At 37.6% G+C, this 20,121-nt stretch overlaps 3 protein-coding genes and 1 non-coding gene across 9 annotated transcripts; all 4 read right to left on the bottom strand.

Annotated features, from left to right (window-relative positions):
- Positions 1–1,795: 1,795 nt before the first annotated feature.
- LOC137946389 (peroxisome biogenesis protein 2-like) lies at positions 1,796–7,374 on the bottom strand. The gene is made up of 8 exons (XM_068792660.1): positions 7,143–7,374; positions 6,706–6,819; positions 6,448–6,604; positions 5,931–6,067; positions 5,720–5,820; positions 5,018–5,135; positions 3,814–3,980; positions 1,796–2,166 (listed from the first exon to the last, which is right to left on the bottom strand). Exons 1-8 carry the CDS (start codon positions 7,269–7,271, stop codon positions 2,019–2,021), a joined length of 1,071 nt encoding a protein of 356 aa, XP_068648761.1. The 5' UTR covers positions 7,272–7,374; the 3' UTR covers positions 1,796–2,018.
- Positions 7,375–9,475: 2,101 nt separating this feature from the next.
- LOC137946352 (eukaryotic translation initiation factor 2 subunit alpha homolog) lies at positions 9,476–14,176 on the bottom strand. Of its 6 annotated transcripts, none has more exons than XR_011111066.1 (9): positions 13,617–14,176; positions 12,890–12,946; positions 12,722–12,808; positions 12,487–12,633; positions 12,290–12,394; positions 10,865–10,963; positions 10,636–10,774; positions 9,927–10,306; positions 9,476–9,823 (listed from the first exon to the last, which is right to left on the bottom strand). XR_011111066.1 is itself a non-coding variant. In XM_068792613.1 (8 exons), the coding sequence occupies exons 1-8, from the start codon at positions 13,998–14,000 to the stop codon at positions 10,299–10,301; spliced, it is 1,026 nt and encodes a 341-aa protein (XP_068648714.1). In that variant the 5' UTR covers positions 14,001–14,176; the 3' UTR covers positions 9,476–10,298. The 6 variants fall into 6 exon arrangements, 2 of the variants coding, with proteins under 2 accessions (XP_068648714.1, XP_068648713.1); XR_011111064.1 differs by having other exon boundaries at positions 9,476–9,931; positions 10,023–10,306; XR_011111065.1 differs by having other exon boundaries at positions 9,476–9,867; positions 10,023–10,306.
- A 122-nt stretch (positions 14,177–14,298) lies between these two features.
- TRNAS-CGA (transfer RNA serine (anticodon CGA)) lies at positions 14,299–14,380 on the bottom strand. The gene has a single exon. It is a non-coding gene; the product is annotated as a tRNA-Ser (tRNA).
- A 342-nt stretch (positions 14,381–14,722) lies between these two features.
- On the bottom strand, positions 14,723–19,562 carry LOC137945632 (probable beta-1,4-xylosyltransferase IRX9H). The gene is made up of 4 exons (XM_068791580.1): positions 17,535–19,562; positions 15,438–15,687; positions 15,172–15,346; positions 14,723–15,042 (listed from the first exon to the last, which is right to left on the bottom strand). Exons 1-3 carry the CDS (start codon positions 18,467–18,469, stop codon positions 15,218–15,220), a joined length of 1,314 nt encoding a protein of 437 aa, XP_068647681.1. The 5' UTR covers positions 18,470–19,562; the 3' UTR covers positions 14,723–15,042; positions 15,172–15,217.
- Positions 19,563–20,121: the final 559 nt, after the last annotated feature.

Genomic DNA, 20,121 nt, shown 5'->3' with positions numbered 1-20,121 from the left:
CCTTTTCTCTTTAAATCATTGATTACAATACCTCTTTCATTGCACAGCCGTCGTCTAATTCCATAAGCTAATTGTGTCTCACTGTTCATAGTCACTGAAAGGAAAAGAACTAACGCAGCTGATCGATCAATGTTTACGTGCATCTCAACCAGGCAAGCTGAGATCAGATGATCATCGGCATCTTCCTCAGCGTTGTCGTAGTTGGTAACACGAAAGTAAACAATCCGGATTAACTAAATCTTTGCTTAATGAAGGGGGAAGCAGCAAGTGAAGCAAGCTTTGATTACTGACGTTTCATTGAGGCCCAAGGCCTTGGCAAGCAAGCCACAAGAACAGCTGGTTCATGTAAGAAAGTAAAAGTAAAAATTCAAAAGAGAGACCTTTAAGCTTGACTTGGATTATATTAAGCAAAAAGTGATGAAATGGATCACATTCATCATCCAGGATTTTGAAATTGTTCATAACCAAAGCAACACCCAACTGAAATGTGGGTGTAGTGCTGAGGCCATTAACCTGGGCCAGTTAAAAGTACAATGTACCTGGAAGTGCTGTCCAATGCTGGACAGCCTTCACTAAACCCAAAATCCCCACGTTTAAAGAAGAAAAGTATTTAAAATTGAATCATAAAAGTACCCTTTTCAGTTGGAGTTGGGATCCTCCGCTCAGTGGCATCTGCGACTACAAGCAGTCTTTCGATTTGGCTCAATCGATTCTTTCTGGGTCCAAACTTCAAAGTTCAAAAGATTGATTCGGAATTTTTAAGTGGTCTACTTGGGGAAGCTGTAGCACTGTAGTGTCAGCTCCGATATGAGATGATGTAATCCTCCTACGATGGAAGAGACCCTTGTTTTTCTTCCCATCTCTTTTCTCGTTTTTTGTTGCTTCTTGTCGTCGATTAATTGATGGATGGGAGTGGTGGAGTTTCTTGCTTCCACAATAAAAGTCAAATGGTCCAAACTTTCTGGCCATCTTCTCCATGTTTTCTTCTTCACAAGACGGGACTTTTATTTCCTAGGGAGGGTCTGTAACTCTTAAGCAGGAAAAAGATCACGTAAATTTCAAATGGTAACTGAGACAGATTGAATGGTCAATAGGAGACAAAACAGACGAGTAAGGAATATATTCACCGAGGACAAATTCTACGGAGACATGAGCCGACAGAAGGGGATGAGACAAGAAGGGGATGAAGAAACGATGGCTTACATGTCTGGATGGTTGTGGGAAAGGAGATGCTGTGAGACGACCACTGCAGTTGGAGAGAGCTGCGATGTGTGTTTCTTCCGAAACCAAGCGGGCATAGAATGTTTCTCGTTAGAATTTTCTGGCTTCTCCCTCTCGTGGGAATGAGAACAAGAGGGGATTTGATTTTTGGCTGCAATAGAAACATTGCTTGTGCTTCTTTGTTGGCAGATCAAATCACAGTTCATTGTCCTCTTAACAGTTTGCATGAGTAACCAAAGTCATCTCTGAGAGTCTCCTCATGGGCCCCTATCCATGTTCTTTTTCCATGTAAATATATCTCATTCATGTACTGCCTTGTTAATTAAGTTAAAACTCTAATGAACTACAAATTCCAGTATAATACATAAAAAAAGTTACTTCTTGAAACATTAGGAAGCTTTTATCCAGTTCCTTCTAAGTTAAGGCCACAAGTTCCTAGGGTTGCTTAACTTCCTAATGTTAATTATTGGTCATAGGAAATTTGGCCCAAGTACCTTACTCTGGCTCACTAACACTTGACTTTATAATACATAAAAGATACCAAATTAACCCTTTCTACTAAAAGAAGAAGAAATGACGGAGGAGATTAGATTTATGATTCCATGTTCAGGTTTGGTCTTGCAGCCAAACATTGTTAAATTAACATATTCTGAAACTTCCCCGGCATGGAAGAGACTTCATAAAAATAGAATGAGGGAAATATGTGAAAAAAATCCAAAGAAAAAATATATTTGAAAAGGCTGGAAATGTTGCCAATGGGCAGACAACCTTATTCCCATTTTGTGGCATTTTATACATCAGTTGTGCAACGTTAAAGGTTTAGATTTGGGACTTTTACCACTAGCAATACCATGCCGTTGCATGGCCACAACAGGCTCATTGCAGCGTGCACACCGGAATGATGGGGCAAAGGCACATCTTGTCCTGAGGCAATAATAACAATACCTGTTTGAAATGAAGAAGACGGTTATTATTCAAAGGAGTTTCTACTGCCACACAAACATCAAAATGCACTCAGTGAGTTACATCAGGATTTTTCTTCTTAATTTCTACTCAATGTTATGGTCACTAATCTAGTTGGCTTACTAGCAACAGGGAGTTAAGACAACATTTTGAAGCTTCTTTCTGTTCAAATTCTGCATTAAACTATTGAAGTGGATCAATGAATAAGATGCCTCAAAGCTAGTAAATGTGAACTCCTGCTGGAGAGATCCACATTGGGTAAAAAGGACTTCAAAGGTAAATAGTTGATTAGGAAGACAACAAACTTCTACAACATTGAAGACTCCAATGACAGCACCAAACAAACCCCCTCCATAATGATGCTCCATCAAACAATATGCAGCCATGTACCCCAGGGGTGCACCAGCAGACACGGTGTTAAGTAGCTTCCCAGTAAGGAACAAATTAGTCAAAAGTGGATGTACTACCCAGGATTTCCAAGTGGTCGGAGTGGCATAGATCTACAATCAGGCCATCAGGTAGGATCAAACAAGCACCTTGGCTCAGATAACTACTCCAAAATTATACAGCAGAGCTATATTTGATTTTAAACTGTTTAGGAAAAAAAATAACCTTTTGTATTCATCCAAAATCCTCTTTACAAAAACTTTTATGAAGATACATCTATCCAGAAACTTCTCTGAACTATCAGGCATCAGCTATATAGTTATATCTATCCTACACAAAACAAAATCATGCTGGAGAGCTAAATTTGGTTTTAAACTGTTTGGAAAAATAACTTTTTGGTATTTCATCCAAAATCCTCTTTATAATATCTTTTAATGAAGATACATTACCCAGAAACTTCTCTGAGCTATCAGGCATCAGCTATATAGTTATACCTATCCTACACAAATAAGATCTCTATTTTCAAGGCATTCGTCCTTGTGTTTCAAGGTTCATCTAGAACAACTTTGTTTTAAAAACAAACATCTACGAGTCAACTTCTTTGATAAGAGATGTCGTACAGTCACCTTCAATAGCTTTTATCCTTTTCTGTCTCTTGAATAAAAGTTTCTCAGTGTTGGTTTCATTTTTTTCGTTTTGCCTAGTAATTTCCCAGTCTAATTTTGTCCCTATCTTATGTGGGGCCGACTTCTGACTATTTTTGTTTACATGGTTGTTGTTTGCTTTGGGAAGTTGCACAGACCATCTAATGATAATGAGCCCAGTATCCTGAGAGATTTAGTCGATCTTATCAACAATAAAGTTATGCCAAACAGTTTTGACTGTTCATAGCATCCAAGAAGCAAAGATTAGGTCTGGATTATACAGCTAAATCCATGAAGAATGGATAGGATTCATTGCTAGCTAGATAGTTCTGTCCCCTTAATTATCTTTCTTTCTTTTTTCCTATAAGGATCACGAGGGCTTTCACATATGTCATCTGCATGCTCTTTTGAGCCAAAAATTACACAGAACGTGTCTTTTCCAGGTTTTTTAACAGCAGAACAAAGACTAGAGAGATTTGCAGTTTGTAAATTACTAAAGTTAGATAACAAATCCACTATTGTGCTTGTTGATGATGATGTGGTCACTCAAAAGGTCAAATATACAAAACAAATTTCAACACTAAAGACAGTTACTTACTTGTGCTGGCAAGGGAGGGCTATGAAAGGAATAGTAGGATTTGCCTGGCAAATAGGACACATAGTGTCATCGCTGGAAGACCCAGTAGGATTGTCTTTGGAGAATGGAAGAAGAAATTTTTTTACTGAAGCAGATTTCATAAGTGGAAGGAGCAACAACAACATCTCCTGCACAAGAATAGCAACAGCTTTTCAAACATATCTGCTGAAGAAGAATTCAAAAATTTTCCATCTTCTTTCACATCAAATCATCTTTATGTTTGTAAAGATATCACAGCTTAGTACAAGCGACCAAATCGAATATAATGCCAATTCCTTCAGCAAATGATTGACAAAAAAGCAAATACACACAACAACATGGCAGTCCAGAATGTTCGAGTAGATCAAGTGACCAATATTGCAACCTATCCAAACTTTGAGTCAACCTTTACAGGAGTTACATGGCTAGAAATGCTTTGGTTTTTCATCTCTATAACCACAGTGACATTGAGATAAGCAAGCAGACACCTTCACATTTTCTTATGCCAAAATATAATTTCTATTGTGCAAAAGAAAAGAAATGATGCAGAGGAACTTGCATTTGGTCTATGTCAGCTCCATGGAACCCAGAACCATATAGTTGAAGTGGTGTATCAGATATACTTCTTCCATATCATCCAATACGTCTCAGATCTTGGGAGGTGCAGATACAATACATGACTCATGTCATATTTATTTATTTTTAAATAAATTTTAACCCAAGACAGGTCAATATGACCGAATACACGATAGTATCAGCCAATTCAATATTAGATTTTGATACAGTAAGCGATAATGAAACGCCCACCCCAAGAGTGTTCTCACTGTTTAATTGTACCCAAAGCTTAACAGACAATAAGCATGACATTAGAGGTTTGCTGTCTGCTGAAAAAATTCTCTGTTAAAAAAAAAAAAAGTTGCAAGTGTATCACGGACAGGGAGAAAGCTTTAGGGATCCTGAAAGATAAGAGGCCCTACAAAACATGAGAGAGCACACAAAGTTATCATAAATTTCAGTAAAGCACCAATTCCATACATTCTCATCCTAATGATTTTTAGGGCTTCCCTTAGGGAAGAAATCATCAATTGACAAAGAAATTTTACTTATTCAAACTAATATTCTCAACCCTAATCACAAGTCTTCATTCACCAAATCAAACAGATTGGCACTAGAGGGTGGAACTTACAGAGAACTCATTCCAAACCAATTGACGGTTCATGTACTCAAAACTAACAGATCGGTTCATATTGGGACTCCCATAGACTAGTCTTGCCCTAAGAACTCTTTCAATAAGATTCCTGTACCTGCACTACCAATCAATGACAAACTTTGAGTCACAGTCACACAAAAACGTACATGCTTGTACCACCTAACACACCTTAAAAAGACGAAATTCAGTTGAGACATGGCCATGCATCAGTTCATCAAAAGTTCTTTCCTATGTACTGATTAATTCAACCAATTACATTCTTCTATAATCCACAATCTGTCTTTGCAGGTACACAGACAAACACAAAATTTCAGTCAATCATCTTTCAACACAGTTTCTAGATAAAGATAACTCTCAGTCAGAACCAACTACTAAAAGAAACCTGGAATAGAGTATATGCCTGTCAACATTGAAACTAGAAAGCTACCCAAAATGCTATATTAGAAAGCAATAAGCCAATCAAGACAATGACAGTGTTTGAGAGCCTAAAACAGTCAGAATGAGGACTTACAAAAAGCTAAATATTAAACTTTTGAACAAAATCTTGACATAATTGCTGTTCCACACCAAAAAAGTCACTCTGCTTAAATGATGTTAAGTTAAAGTGCCTAGTTGTTGGGAATCACCAACTGAAAGTGAAAACACTGACAGAAATGTTTGACATAAAAAATTATATACCTTCCTGTATAAAGAAATATCAGTAAGTTGGCAAAGCTGGCAGCTTTATAAAAGCCTTCCATTTGTTGTATTAACACCCAAGCTCTACGAGCCAATGGTCTCTGAAGCATATAGAACAAGAGGTAAGTGTCCAAGTTTGATAGTAAAGTTGAACAATACAATTTCAGACTTATCACACAGAGGGGGGAGGGGAGAGAGAGAGAGAGAGCACCTGTTCAGAATCTCCCCATCTACGGAAAGCAGAAAATGATTGTAAATGAGCCCATATATACTGACCCCCAACAGTTCCAAGACAATACAAGATTTTCTGAGCAATTGTTAGGCCTGGTCCTTCGAGCCCCGTTCTCACTAGATAGGAGATACCACAAAACAGATTGGTAAGAATAATACTTTATCCCCACACAGAAGTGAAGGTCGTAGCATCCTTTCGCACCAGTTTAACTGAGTCTCAGAGTCTTCGGAAGAGGTTGTGCAACATCCTTATATAGAAACATATCTGAATGTGATTCTGACCTCCAAAGAACTCAAGACTTTAGCTTATTTACCAAATAATCACAGGGATGTGATTCTAACTTCCAAATGCAGTAAATAATATAAAGTTGTTAACTTTGATTTTTGGTTTGAAAACATTCCATGAGTGACCGAAATTGCAATTATGGTCACCGAATTTTAAACATATAAAGAAGAGACTTAGAAGATTAAAGAAGCTGAGTGAAGTAAATTCAGACCTTCTTTCCCTCTTATTGGTGCTGCACGTTCGTCTCTATATCTAAGATTCATAAGAGCATTCCCTGGTGTTGGTTTATCTACCCATATTGAAAATCTCCAGATGAGAAACTCGAGAAATGCATCAAGCTCAGGTTCATATTGAAACAACAATCCTGGCTAATCCGAACAAGAAAAATGGAATACTGTCCCAATCAAACAACATGGAACGAAATGGTAGCATAGGTACAAATACCTCCAAAACTAATATAAACTCTTACCTTCATCAAAGAGAAGACCTTAACTAACTGTTCCTTCAACATACCCGCCATTTCCACATCCAACCTCGCCGCGTCGAACTGATTAACTTTGGAGATAGTAAGTGGAATCAACACCTGTTTTCAAAAGTGTATATGGGGTTCACTTACAGCACCTGGAATTTCAATGCACGAGAAAGGAAAACTTGCGAAGTACGTCACCAGTATCATCCCAATCGACCTCGTTTTCAAAGAATCCCACGACTATATGCCCCAGAAAAAAACCAAATACTACAATTAAGTCGAAAGAAAAAACAACATATTCATTGATTAATCTGAAGTACCACAACCGAAATACAAAGAAACGAAAGTTAAAACAAATTGTCAAATGGAACCTTACGAATAATTCAGAAAAATGAAGAGAGAAAACTTTGATATGCAGAATAGATTACTAGCGCTACCTGAGAAGAATCCCTGAAAGATTTCCATCGAGGATATAGTCTTCGATAGGTTGATATCCAGGCACCCTCGAAAGGAGGATTGGCGTTGGAGGAAGAAGAGGAGGAGGTCACTAGGTTTTCTTCGTCCATCGCTGTGAAGTTTACCTGTTCCCGTCTGCGCTGAATAAATCGCGCAAAACAACAACCGAAACCGGAGAAATCCGCGACAGTGATCAGGGATTGGCAGTGCTAAGAGGAGTCTGCAGATGTTCTACTTTAATCGGTAACCGGTGAGGAAGCGAGACGGCAATAATGAGGGTAGTTTGGTCATGTTCTGGATAAACTTAAAAACCGTTATGTGCGGTGTTGGGATTTGGGGCGCGGGAATTAATTGAGATTTGAGACTTACTAGGTGGTTTTACCGTTTCATTGGCATGTTTATTTAAAAAATGGTCACACGAGAGACAGTAATTATGAGTTTAAAGTCTTATAAGTTCAATTTTTATTTGAGTTTGTTTTAGTTAAAACTTAAAATAAGGTTCATTAAGTATAATAAGACAAACTCGATATTTCCAAAACTCAGCTTATTAACTCATGAATCGACTTATTAGCATCAATTTTTTTATAAAAATATATTTTACTCTAATTACTATCGTCAATTTCCTCTTTAGTTGGTTGATAAGTGTTTTACCGTTTCATCGTGGCATGTTTAATTCAAAAATGGTGACACAAGAGACAATATTTTTGAGTTTAGAGTCTTTTTAAGTTCAATTTTTATTTGAGTTTGCTCCAGCTAAAACTTGAAATAAGGTTCATTAAGTATAATAAGACAAACTCGATATTTTCTAAACTCGGCTTGTTAACTCATGAATCGACTCATTAGCATCAATTTTAACTCTTGTCAATATCCTCTTTAGTTGGTTTACCTCAAACCTCAAAGACAATCAATAGTTTGGCCTTTTTGGGTTCCTCATCATCGAATATTGTTGTTTATCAATGGAATACATACTATTGAATGAAGTGTTTGTTCTTTCTTTTAGGTCTATTAAGCTGGTTATTAAACATTAGTATAATTCATTCCAAAATCTTAGACTCATATGTAATACTTTTTCTTTAAATAGTATTAATTTCATCACAATAAATTTTTATTTATTTTTATTATTTTTTAATTTTTTAAGTTTTAAATGTAGGTTGGTTGGAACAGGCTCATTGAAATTTTTGGGTTTGAACCCAATTTCAGGTACGAGATTGAATTCGAGTTCAAAGTATTCAAATCAAGTCAAACTCGAACATATGCAGGTTCAAGCATACGGTATAATTTACGAAGTTAATTTACCTCTTTATCGGACTTTTTGTCACCTTTATTAAATGAAATAGAAATAAAACAAAAAAATGACCTAATTAAGTATACATATCGTTTTTTTTCATTATCTGTTTATCATTATTAAATAAAAACATAAATGGGTAAAAGTTATTCTATACCTAGCTTTTTTCATTACCTGATTATATGTAGATTTTTATTAAAAATACATTTATACTTGAGATATTTATTATTCTAATAAATCTTAAAGAAAGTATATATTATTATATATTTTTATAACTTTTGTGATTTTTATAAATTTTAAAATAATTTTATTAAATAATAACAAGAAACTTACCTAAAAGTTACCCACGTGCCATGTGTAAAAACAAAACAGGATAGATAGAAACAATGTTTTCCTTCCTTGATTCTGGAGGACTACATGCAGTTGTATTTATAGGTGTTTTGTAGATAAGATACATCTGTTACAAATATTTGAAAAATATTTAAATTTGAACAGATTTGGTTATATCTTGGATTATCTTCTATAATCGTCATCCTCATCTATTTGTTTAGCTTTATCTATTTGTTGAGATTCAGTTGTTCCAATACCATGCATCCTTACTCCTTGTCGAAGAAGTGTGGACAGCAATTGCTAGAGCGCCGAGGGGGGAGACTAAACGTGGAGATCAAAGAGAAATGAGGAAGAAAGAAGAGAAGGAAAATAAAATGGCTCATTCCTTTGCCCATGACAACGAGCAACTTATCTTCTTTCTTGTAAGAGAAGGAAAATAAAATGGCTCATTCCTTGTTATCTGTTAACTTCTCTTATTGAGAAAAGGGAAATTTATGTTTACGATTTGGTCTAACAGACCACCTGTGTTTTCCATAAGAAGACTCTTAATAAACGAGCATATGTTTGTTCTGTTAGAAACTGATCGTCATAACTGGAGGTAAATCTTTCTGTTTACGGTGTTTAGAAATTCATTTGATTTATCATATCACACACCAAATAAAATTAACTGTTACTTAAAAGATTCTTAAGAAGCATAATTTTAACTTTTTATTAAGAGTTAGATATTATCAACTGGATCAAAAGGAAAACAAAAAACAGTAAAGACAATATCTACATCCAACGTCCCCTTGTTGAAATTTCTTCAATATAAAACCTCTTGAAAAAAATCCTTAACATACCGAGTCCTTGCCTTGATTTCTGAAACCATCAACATTAGGCGTGGTTCCAGAGCTAGTCCAGCGTCGACGGCGCGGCGGGTCACCATCTTCAACAACAACGTAAAACCCAATTCCAGATTCGCATTCAGAGTCTCCATCAACTGTAGAATCGGAGCAACAATGTCGTAGGCATCGATCACTATGATAGAGAAGAGAGTGGCAGTTGAAGCTGCCAAGAGGCAGATCAGGAGCAGGAAAATGCAGACAAGAAGGCTGCAACAGATGAGAGTGGCATGAAGGAAAGCCACGAGGAAAAGATCCAAGTTGGGTACCATAGCTGAGAATTTCAGAACGGAAGCTTGAAGCTTGACCGAAAGATACTGAAGTAGCAGAAGAGAACTCAACAGTGGTTGGTCTAGTGAGCGTACCTGAAGTGAGCTCTACTCCATTCCTGTTAGAGATTATGAGCCCTGTCCTTTCAGAATCATGGTTACAGGATATAAATTTTGGTGGAGAAGATGAAGATCTAGTTAGATTAATAGATTAAAAATGCAATGATAAGATTCTTCATATTAAATACTTATTTTCGATCCTTTAAAGAGGAAAGCTTTTTCTCAGCTCCAGAGTGATGAGAGCCTGAGACTTGTGATAGCTTTGACAATAAGATACTGAATTCTGGAAAGTTTGCCTCCTCTCAAAGCAAATTATGTTCCTGCAGTTTATTGAAGCCCAAAATAAAATGTTAAACCCCATTATAAAAAATACATAAAAATATGTACATTTAGTCCTGAGTAATATTAGCATATTCATACATAAACATAATAATATTAACTGCAAAAACTGTTAATACTCCTTTCCAAGAAATGAAGTATCCTGGCCATTTCCAACACACAGCCCGCAAAATAAAATGGTAGATACCGGAAGTATTTAATGATGTAACACTCACGTACCGATTGTATACAAACTACCCTCAAACATTCGGTTAAATTTTGTATGAAATCAATCTCTACTTTTCAACCTGATTTCTCTACTCTGTTATACCAGCAGAATTGTCCACATCAATAGCACCCATTCCTGTATCTTCCTCCTCTTCAGAGTCTTCATCTCCACTAACTTCCTCGTTCGCAGATCGGAGTTTTGCCATGTGCTCAGCAAGCAATTTGTCATCTCGTTCGCTCACCTGTAATATCCCATGTTTAAAAAATGAATAAAATCAGTCCGAGTCTATCAATCACATTCGTTTTCCATTCTAGTTACAAATTGAACTTACCGCTCTTGGTGCCTCCTTCAGGACAAGTTTTCCCTTGTGCCTCTCGATCTCTTCTGTACAAGCTTTGATTGCATTGTTTAAAACTGATATGCCTTGTTCCTGTCAATGTGCATAAGCGCAAAATTAACAATTTTCAAAATATTAAAGTCATCTAACCTAAACTAATAAGGTAAATTCTCTTCCCCAAAAAATAATAATAATAAGGTAAATTAGTTCCATTTCTCCCACTGTTCTTTTCATTTTTTTTTCTTGACATTATATGCAGGTCTCAACTAATATAGGAATTTCAAGTAGATCATAAATGATTATATATGAGGCCGTGAGACTGAAAAAAAGGTAACCTAAAATACATACACAAATGTAACTTGCCAACAAGATTTCCTGTGCTGCAACTATTTACTTAATCAAATTTCAATAGATTAGATAGTTTTCATTTGCAAGCAAGCATTCAAAAAATGTATCTAATTGGTCCATAGAAACTACTAACCAGTAAATGAGAATGAAATGCAAATTCAGCTCACATAACATAACAGGTGGCCCTGGATGCAACGTTCAGGACCAAGAATACACCAAATGCATTGAGATGTTCATCTCATTGAACAGAATATTTCATGTAACCTGCAAACCCAGCCAACCAAACAAATAAACGAAGCCCCGAACAAATAGCCATTTATACAAAGAGTGTTGGTGAGTTACTCCCCATATCAGATTGAGATCATCCCAGACCACAACAAGGCCTGATTGAATGCACTTTTTCACAACAAAAGTGGTCAACCACCTCAAAATCTCTCACACTCAAACAATTCTGAATTACCCAAACATTGCCAAAACTCTGGCCAAAGCCTTTGCAACCAGTCGCACTTCATAGGTAATCACAAAACACAGCTAGTCAAAAAGATTGGAAAAGGTTACCATTTTCTTTTTTTTGTTAAAATATTCATTAACCTTAGCAGCCCATCAGCAGGGAGACTTGAACACTCCCCCATCCAAACCCAACCCCAACCCCAACCCCATCCCAACAATATGATAATTGAACCAAAGACTAAATCCAAGAACACACTTAAGTCTATAAACATTTTTCACAAATGTCTGTCACCAATTTCCATGTTACCTCAAAGGAAAAGAAATGTCATTGCTCCATAATTTATCCCACTGCTTTAAAATTCCTAAAGCTTATTGTTCACTGCAGGTTCTAGTTAGTCTGCAGTCATGTAGTGGAATAAATTTTTTATACCACCTAGACATTTTCTCACACGGCAATGTTTCAATTTTTTTCTTTTCTATACAAGAAGTGCAAGATATAAGAGTTGTTACACGAGGGAAAAGGATCTTTACAGGACAAAGCCTCTTCTTATAAAGTAGCAGCATATATTTAATGATTGTCAAACAAGATATCACACAGCATAGATGATCACGAAAACCAACCTTGTCAAGTGTTTGAGTAGTGAGCACATATAATGGAGGTGCAACCAGTTTTATTTTCACTGGACAGTCATTATTCCCAGCAGCTTCTGCCTTCCTCATCGCCTCCTGAAAAGTTGATTGCCATCAGTAAACGAGATTAGCAGATCTTCAAAATCAACAAAAGAGGTTCAGAAACCATCAAAGTAGGAAAAGGTAACCTTGATATGAAGAACACCATCAAATTGAAAACACTTCATTTCTATGTCTGCACGAATCTTTAGGGGTTGAGGTGTCATCCGTCTCCTGATGTTTTTTATCAAGGCATCTTTGACCTCCTCTGTCATTGCTGGAACTACCTTTATGACCTGTCATGCATGTCAGCATAATATAATGTGCAAAGGGAGCTCATAATTACATATAAACAGCAAATGTTCGAGCAGAGCAAATATTTACCTCCTGTCCATCAGGACCGACTTCCTTAACTTCACGAGTGAGAGAGTTTAGAACTGAATCACGATCTGTTACTATCAACTTAAATGCCTGCTCATATGGTAGAGTTTTCAGAATAAAAGCCCTTAAAAACAACAGATATATGTTTGCAAAGGCAATTAGCAGACTCACCTCAAAAGCATGACCATATTTCCGGTACAAAGGCCAGCCAACATGGATGTATAAGTCCTATCAAGAACAAAGACAGCAAGACATTTCACTCTCCAAGGTTATTGACTAAAGGCCATAAAGATGCACTCACTACACCTGATTCCAAAATCAAGATGAATCAAAACATAGAAGTGGTCAGATCATTGATGCAAAACTCAAGCAGGATGAATTCCTTCCCACTGGAAATTCAATTGAAGGAGAAGCAGCAGAAACGAGACAAAAATCAGCAGGAGAGAACATTTTAAAAATGCAATATGAAATATACATATATTCGTAATGTAGCTTATACCAGATAAAGCTACTTTCTGAAAAGATTAGCACACCTTTTTTTGCTACAAAAATATTTGAAAACATCAGCAATTTACTGGTTGAACCATAGACAAGAGAGAGTAATCAATCCCGGTCGCAAAGCAGAATGCACCATGAAAATCAGCATAGTCAAAATTAAAACCCGAAATACTCCGGATAAGTTGTAAGTGTAATCAGAAACGCAAAAAAAATAAAAATAAAGCATCCGCACAGCAGTTATTAGCTCAAGTTATATATTCAAATGAGAAATGACAAGTCCACTTTCCGTCTCCTAGCGAAAGCATACAGACACATATGGGAGGAGACATTTTACTAGTGCTCGTTCAACGCAAACGCCGAATCCGAGAAGACAAAAGCCAAGAAATGAACAATTTATTACCTCCAAATCCAACTGCATGGTTTCAGCAACGTGGCGCATGATAGAGTGAACGAGCTTGCTCTTATTGTACCTCTCCTCACAAGTCTGAATATCTTCCTCGGAAACCCTTCTCTTACTGAGATCGATGTAACCCTTCTCTTTATCAACCCGAAGGACCATGACGGGCTCCTGGCGGCCGACTTTGATGAGACTGCTGACACTCCGAATCCGACGGCGTGAGAGCTCGGAGAAGAGAATCATCCCCTCAATGTTGTTGTACTCAAGCAGCGAAACGTAGGCGCCCATGTCGGCTATGTTCTTGACCTGAATCATGACAGCCATGTCCACCTCCGGGTACTTGGCTTCGTACATCCGGCACTCCAAATTCGGCGTGTTCGTCGTCATGTTTTCTCAGCGACGAGATTGCGCGAGGAGACGGTTCCCGTCAGGAAAACAAGAAAATTAGGGTTGGAGGCGATTTTCCCAGGGCCGAAGAGGGGAGCGAGTTTCCAGAGACAGGAGAGGGAAAGGGACTGAATAAAACAGCACAGGATCGGATACGGTGGTAACTCTTTTCCTGGCAACAAAAAGAGCAGAACTGCGACTTGTCGGTGGCAACGATTAGAATACACTATAGATGGAACAGATGTAAAAATGAACTGCAAAATCAGTAATTGCTTTTGGGAGAAATAGAAAATAGAATCGTCGACAGCAGGATTCGAACCTGCGCAGGCAAAGCCCAACAGATTTCGAGTCTGTCTCCTTAACCACTCGGACATATCGACAAGTTGAGAAAAAGGGGCATCTTATTCAAAATCAAACATATAATCTTAAAAGTACAAGTTTTTACACGAAGCACCGCGCTATTTGGACAGTGAAGAAGGTGCTTCAGACAAAAGTGGGTGCTCCCTGGTTCATGCTGCACCAACGGTGATAGGACACCATTGTCTGCTGAAGATGACGAAGAATTTACAAGTAATGATGAATGGGCTAGTCAGCGTCATCGCAGTCCTGACCATTTTGGTGAAAGATAATGCTGGTTGAAGTTTTGAATGTCGATACAATTTCCTCAGATAATGCCGTCTTAGATTTTTGTTCCTAAAAATAAATTACGGGATCACTTTCCCTGCATCTAATTTTGTAATGATGGCATTGATAAGAAAACAGGTTTCTGTCAAAAACAAAAATACAATTATGCTATCCACTGTACAGCAACCGTGTCTCTGGTAATGGCAGCTTATCTCTTCCCCTGCCATTTTCTTTACCAGCTGTCTCTGCAATTTCACTGAGCGGAGAACTCAGATCCCTGAATTGAATTGAAACTTCACATCCTTGACACTGCCCCCCTGAAGAGTTGATAACTAACACAGTAAACGTAGGAAGGTGAACACCTGGCCCTGGAGGACTGTCCTGATCGAAAAGTGTAGTTCTGAAAATCTCTAAGCAACTGATTCAACAAAAAGTACTCTTGTCAGAAGATAAATTGCATAAATTGAATTGGGTTGATTTAGCTTTCAACAACTACTGGGAAATTAATAAAAGAAATTAGGCTTTGTGAAGTTGGTAGATCTCTTACATGTTCATGTCAAAGGGACCACTACTTCAAGATTCTTCTGCATCAATCATCCTCGAGGATGGAGAGGTTGAGGGGCTTCCACTTGGAAATGCCAAACCATGACTCTAGAGCAATTATGTGGTAATCCTTCCATTTGGCTTTCATCTTCCACAATCTGCTCAATAAATGACGTCCCCTGCCAAGAAATGCAAGAGTATATCCACTAAGCTAAGTTCCAACTTGTAATGAAGAAAAAACAGTGAGTGCCAATTGGATGAGGAACTGACTTGGAGACCCTCCTTCACTTTGTCCAGATGCCTAACTGGCTCAGGAGTGGGCCGGTGCCATCTTTTCGGGTCCCACAATATAGTACTATTGAAGGCAAATCCTGACATGTCAACATGAAATCTACGTATTCTGCTGCTCTTAGGATTTGTGTGCCACCCAATCACTTGGCTGTTGTTGCATACTGGACCTTCCAAGATGATTCTGTTCTTGCTTTCTGTAAGCAAGGCAACTGGCCAAGCCCCAAATCTCCTGCAGATTGAATGCCAAATTCAATCATAGCAACTCATATATGAGAGACACCATATGCCACTCGGCCAGAATAAAATGTTCAACAATATTATGCTTCATAAAATGCACATAACTATTAACTTTCTATGTGCCTCGAATATGGGTCCTAACAACTAATATTTTTTCTCATAAACAGAAAAAGTAAATCATCTGATGGAAAGAGCGCCAAGAATTCCTCTAAATGGATTTATCTAAATAAATCATATTATAGTCAATCAATCATACTCAGTGTACATAAAAGAACACCTAGAACTCCTCTTAGAGGATTTATCACCAAGAATTCTCTCAGGAAATAAAATCCATGAGTTTTAAGTACTTAATGCAGGTCCCAATCCCAAGTAAAGGAGAATAGTTGAGCCAGGTCAACAACCAGAATAAAATGTTCATCAACCATAACATGAAGAAACTTCTAGGACATCTATCCACCAGTCAAGGACTTTGCATGTGCTGAACAAGCCAAACAAGGAGCTAGAACTAAAAATTTTACTGCATATTTTGTCCTTCTCTTAGTTCACTGTGATCTTGTAATGAAATAATTAGCAAATAAATGAAGAACAACAAAGGAGAGAATCCAATGTCTTCAAAGATGATAAAGGCAAAATGAAAAACCAACTTAGGCAGTTCTATTATGTCTCCGATTCCATCAGATTCATGAGCTACTGCATCCAAACTTCACAGACATAAAAAGATGGACCTGCATTAAACATGCAAAAGAACAGGTATCTGCTTCAAGGAATTTGAACTTGAAAGACAGAGATAATAAGGACTCTTAGCAAGGATCACTTGTTTGGCGATGATCATACTAGTTCTTTGTAATATATGGTGCATGATGATCACTACTGAGATAGGAACATGAAAAAGTTAAGAAGAGAGAGAGTTGAAGAGAGAGAAAGAGAGGGAGAGAAGGTGGAGACGAAAGAGAAAGAGAAACCGAACTGCATTGGGGGATGTGCATGTCTCCCAACCTCTATTTATAGTAAGAGTTGGGTACAATTTATAAACATGCCCTTACTTAAGTGTAAACCCTATCTTTACATGAAACTTGGTCCATAGACATAGTTGGACATACAGAACAAGATTACATCAAGATATATAAATAAAGATAAGGTAAAATAACCAAAAATATCCCTGTACTTGTTTTTCAACAGAACAAAGTATAGAAATATCCATGTTCATACAACTGATCTGGCAACGAGTGCCCCAATATGAAGGATATGAGGTCATTTGATCAACAGTCTCTATAGCAACCCTAATAGTGTAGCTTAATTCTATTTAGTATCTTCATGGAAATTGGTACAATGGATGCACAAACTGAAGAAAAACAACTTCCCAAAGATCTGTTCAACCATCCAAGTTGTGGTCAGGGGGGTCCCAAGGCCCACGTATTTGAGATCATGATACAAATAAGAGAAATTTCTATTGAACACTAAACACTAAAAGCATTAACATACCCAAATAACAAGATAATGCAACTTCGACACATAACTCCAGCACACCTTATACAAAAATCTATCTGAATGATGCTTTTGTTATCCTTATGCACTAAGAAATTTAACCAACAGTAAATTGTGTACGAAGATGAAATATATATATTCTTGACCTAGTTCTTCAAAAAGACAAAAAACATACCCTGTAGAAGAAGAGGCCAGGAAAGATAATTAGGGCCTTTTTTCGGTGTTTGGTCTTTAAAAAAATGGTATAGTGCGAAATGTCAGCACCAGACACTAAGCAGTATTGAAAATGACATAAACATCTCAAATAAACAGCAAATAAAAGTCACCAACCACAAAGGAAACGGGAGAAAATACCTGATAGTTCTCATCTGCTCAAAGAGATCAAGTGTATACAAGTTATGGTCAGCTGCAAAGTACACAATCCCATCAAGCCGGTGCTTCTCGATGTGAGAGAGAGCTACATTTCTTTGGTGAACTCCTCTATGTCGTATATCAGTTAAATTTGCATGGCATACAAGATGTCTATATATAACACCAGTTTTCCTCAATATTTCAGCTGTTTCTGCAGATTGGGAAGACATCTCCACCACAATCCATAGCAAAGAGGGCTGGACAAGTCTTAAAGTGTATGCCAAACGATTCAGATAATAAGCTTGAAAAGGTTGAGGCTGTGTTGGAGTAATAATAATCAAAAGTTTCTGGTATCCCAAATCAGAATCTTGAACAGGGGATGGTATAGTAAAGGCATCATCTCTCTTAGAAGAAAAAGTATCATCAGAAGTCTCATTTCTTGACATCTGCTCCATTCCTCTATCTATGCTAACATTTGCAATTTCCATGTCAATGCTAACATTAGCCGGGAAGCCTACACTCCTTGTTAGTTTTAGGCGTTGCTGCAAATTAGAACTTGATGGGTCCTCCTCAAATGAAAACGCTCGGTGCTTCGACCCAGGATTCACAGAGTGATCCAATGAGGCAAAGGGAGTCATTCCACCAAAAATTCCAATCATAAAACAGATAAGAAAATGAAAAAATGCCCGCTTCCAAAATTGTCCTCTTGACTTTGACCTTTTCAAAGGTCGAGAAGCTCTTGGTGAGCACATATTATTTATAGAAGCTCGAATTTTATTTAGAAGTGAGACAAAATCTGACAAAGCTAACAATGTCGATGGAGAGTAGTTCTGAGAGTAAAACAACTTATGAGATGATGAAGAGACTGGCAGTGGCTCTCCATTTGGTATACTACCATCTCTGTGCGTTGTTGACATATTCCTGCTAAATGAGATCATTTTTACAAGAACACATTGAACAGATCCCACCGGTTTATATAATTTCTTGGTAAAAGAAAGGTCTTACAAAATCTGTCAAATAAAGGATACAGAAAAATGTCCAGGTATCCAATTTCAACTGAGCCTCAGTTCTTTGCATCCAGTGCGAAATCAAATCTATCAGAAAAGAATTTGTCAGATGCCACTTCTTCATACGAAGGACACAGAAAAAAAAACCAAAGCCTTCAAGTCAACACAGGATATACTCCATCAAATCAATCGCAGATCACACCTTTCAAAAGGCCAACAATCAAAGAGCATGTATAAACACAACAAATCTATCCATGTCTTTTGCATAAAGATTGATTTTCCCGTAGCCTGACATACTCGCCAGAAGAGACCGCTGCTATTCTACAACACCCAAAACTCTCTACCTTCAAATCGTTCCACAAGAAACACTTGCTCCCATAATGCATCCAAGACGTCTACATTACCAAAACAAAAGTCCGTGACAATCGCGCCTTTCAAACATAATACACCAGAAACACCAAAACCCCAGATCGACAAGCTGCATTCTTCCCCAGTAACAAATATTCGACGGTTCTTTCTCTGAACCCAGTGATCTACAACAAGCATTAAAAAAGAAATCCCAAAGAACTAAAAGAAGGGTCCATCAAGGCAAACAAAAAACACCCATCACTCCAAACATCAAATGCTACCGAGCAAGTTCAACACACTCAAAACAAACAGATAAAACCACAGCATCGATCCCGTACCGGCTACCTTTTATTTCCGAAAAAACGAGATCCCAAGCTAGCAACTGAAGTCCCACTTTTCCCAACAAGCAGGAATGCACTTCCGCAATAGCTACCGACCTTTCCAACTCGGAAACGAGGAATGGATATCGAATCGTCTCGTTGATACTAAGGATCCATCCAGAATATCCAGAACATAACAATATCATATCCGGAAAAAGTGTTTTTCCATTCCTGAAGTCATAAAAAGCACGGGAAATTCAGCTCGTGTGAGAAGGCGAGTGGGAACTGGTCCAGACTCCAGAGACACCACTGGCGGGGAGCTCCCCAATTACAGGGTCAAACAAAATCAACGCCAGTTACACGGTTGAATTGAGGTTGAAAAAAATTAAAAAGTAAAACCTTCCAAACTCACAGACGACATTTTGACAGCAAAATTAAAGCTTTCACATTTATTCTATAGTCAACGACTTTGTATTAGGGGCCATCTTCTTATACCCATACTCTTATTATTCATGCAAAGACAAAGAAAAGGTTTGGTTTTTATTTGGATGCTGAGACTGTACCAAAGGGTGATGAGTTTGATTCATGTCCATTTCAGTGCAAACTCCAGAGTTTGATTTGTAGCCAATTTTGCAAACCAAGCGTCCATGATTGTATTTGTGGGATCAAACCATTTCCCTTCTTAACTTATTTTTTGTAGATACGACAAGGCTGTGTTAGTAGATGGCCTAATAAATCCAAAATTGAAAAGCTCTACACAGTGCGCGGTGCCTAAAAAACCAAACTTGGGTCTGTTTCTGAACCAACCATCGTCTTTATAGTTCCCAAGAGTTTAGCAACAAATGAAGGTGGCTTAAAATTGTTGTCAGTTCTATTAATATGCTTCAATCCCACTAATGACTCCATCAACTTTCT

This window comes from Aristolochia californica, unplaced genomic scaffold, assembly GCF_029961685.1.
Source record: "Aristolochia californica isolate CCGP_79_NKW_82.1479 unplaced genomic scaffold, dmAriCali1.0.hap1 SCAF_12, whole genome shotgun sequence".
In the NCBI taxonomy this organism is placed as follows: Eukaryota; Viridiplantae; Streptophyta; class Magnoliopsida; order Piperales; family Aristolochiaceae; genus Aristolochia; species Aristolochia californica.
This window is presented reverse-complemented; position numbering and strand designations above follow the sequence as displayed.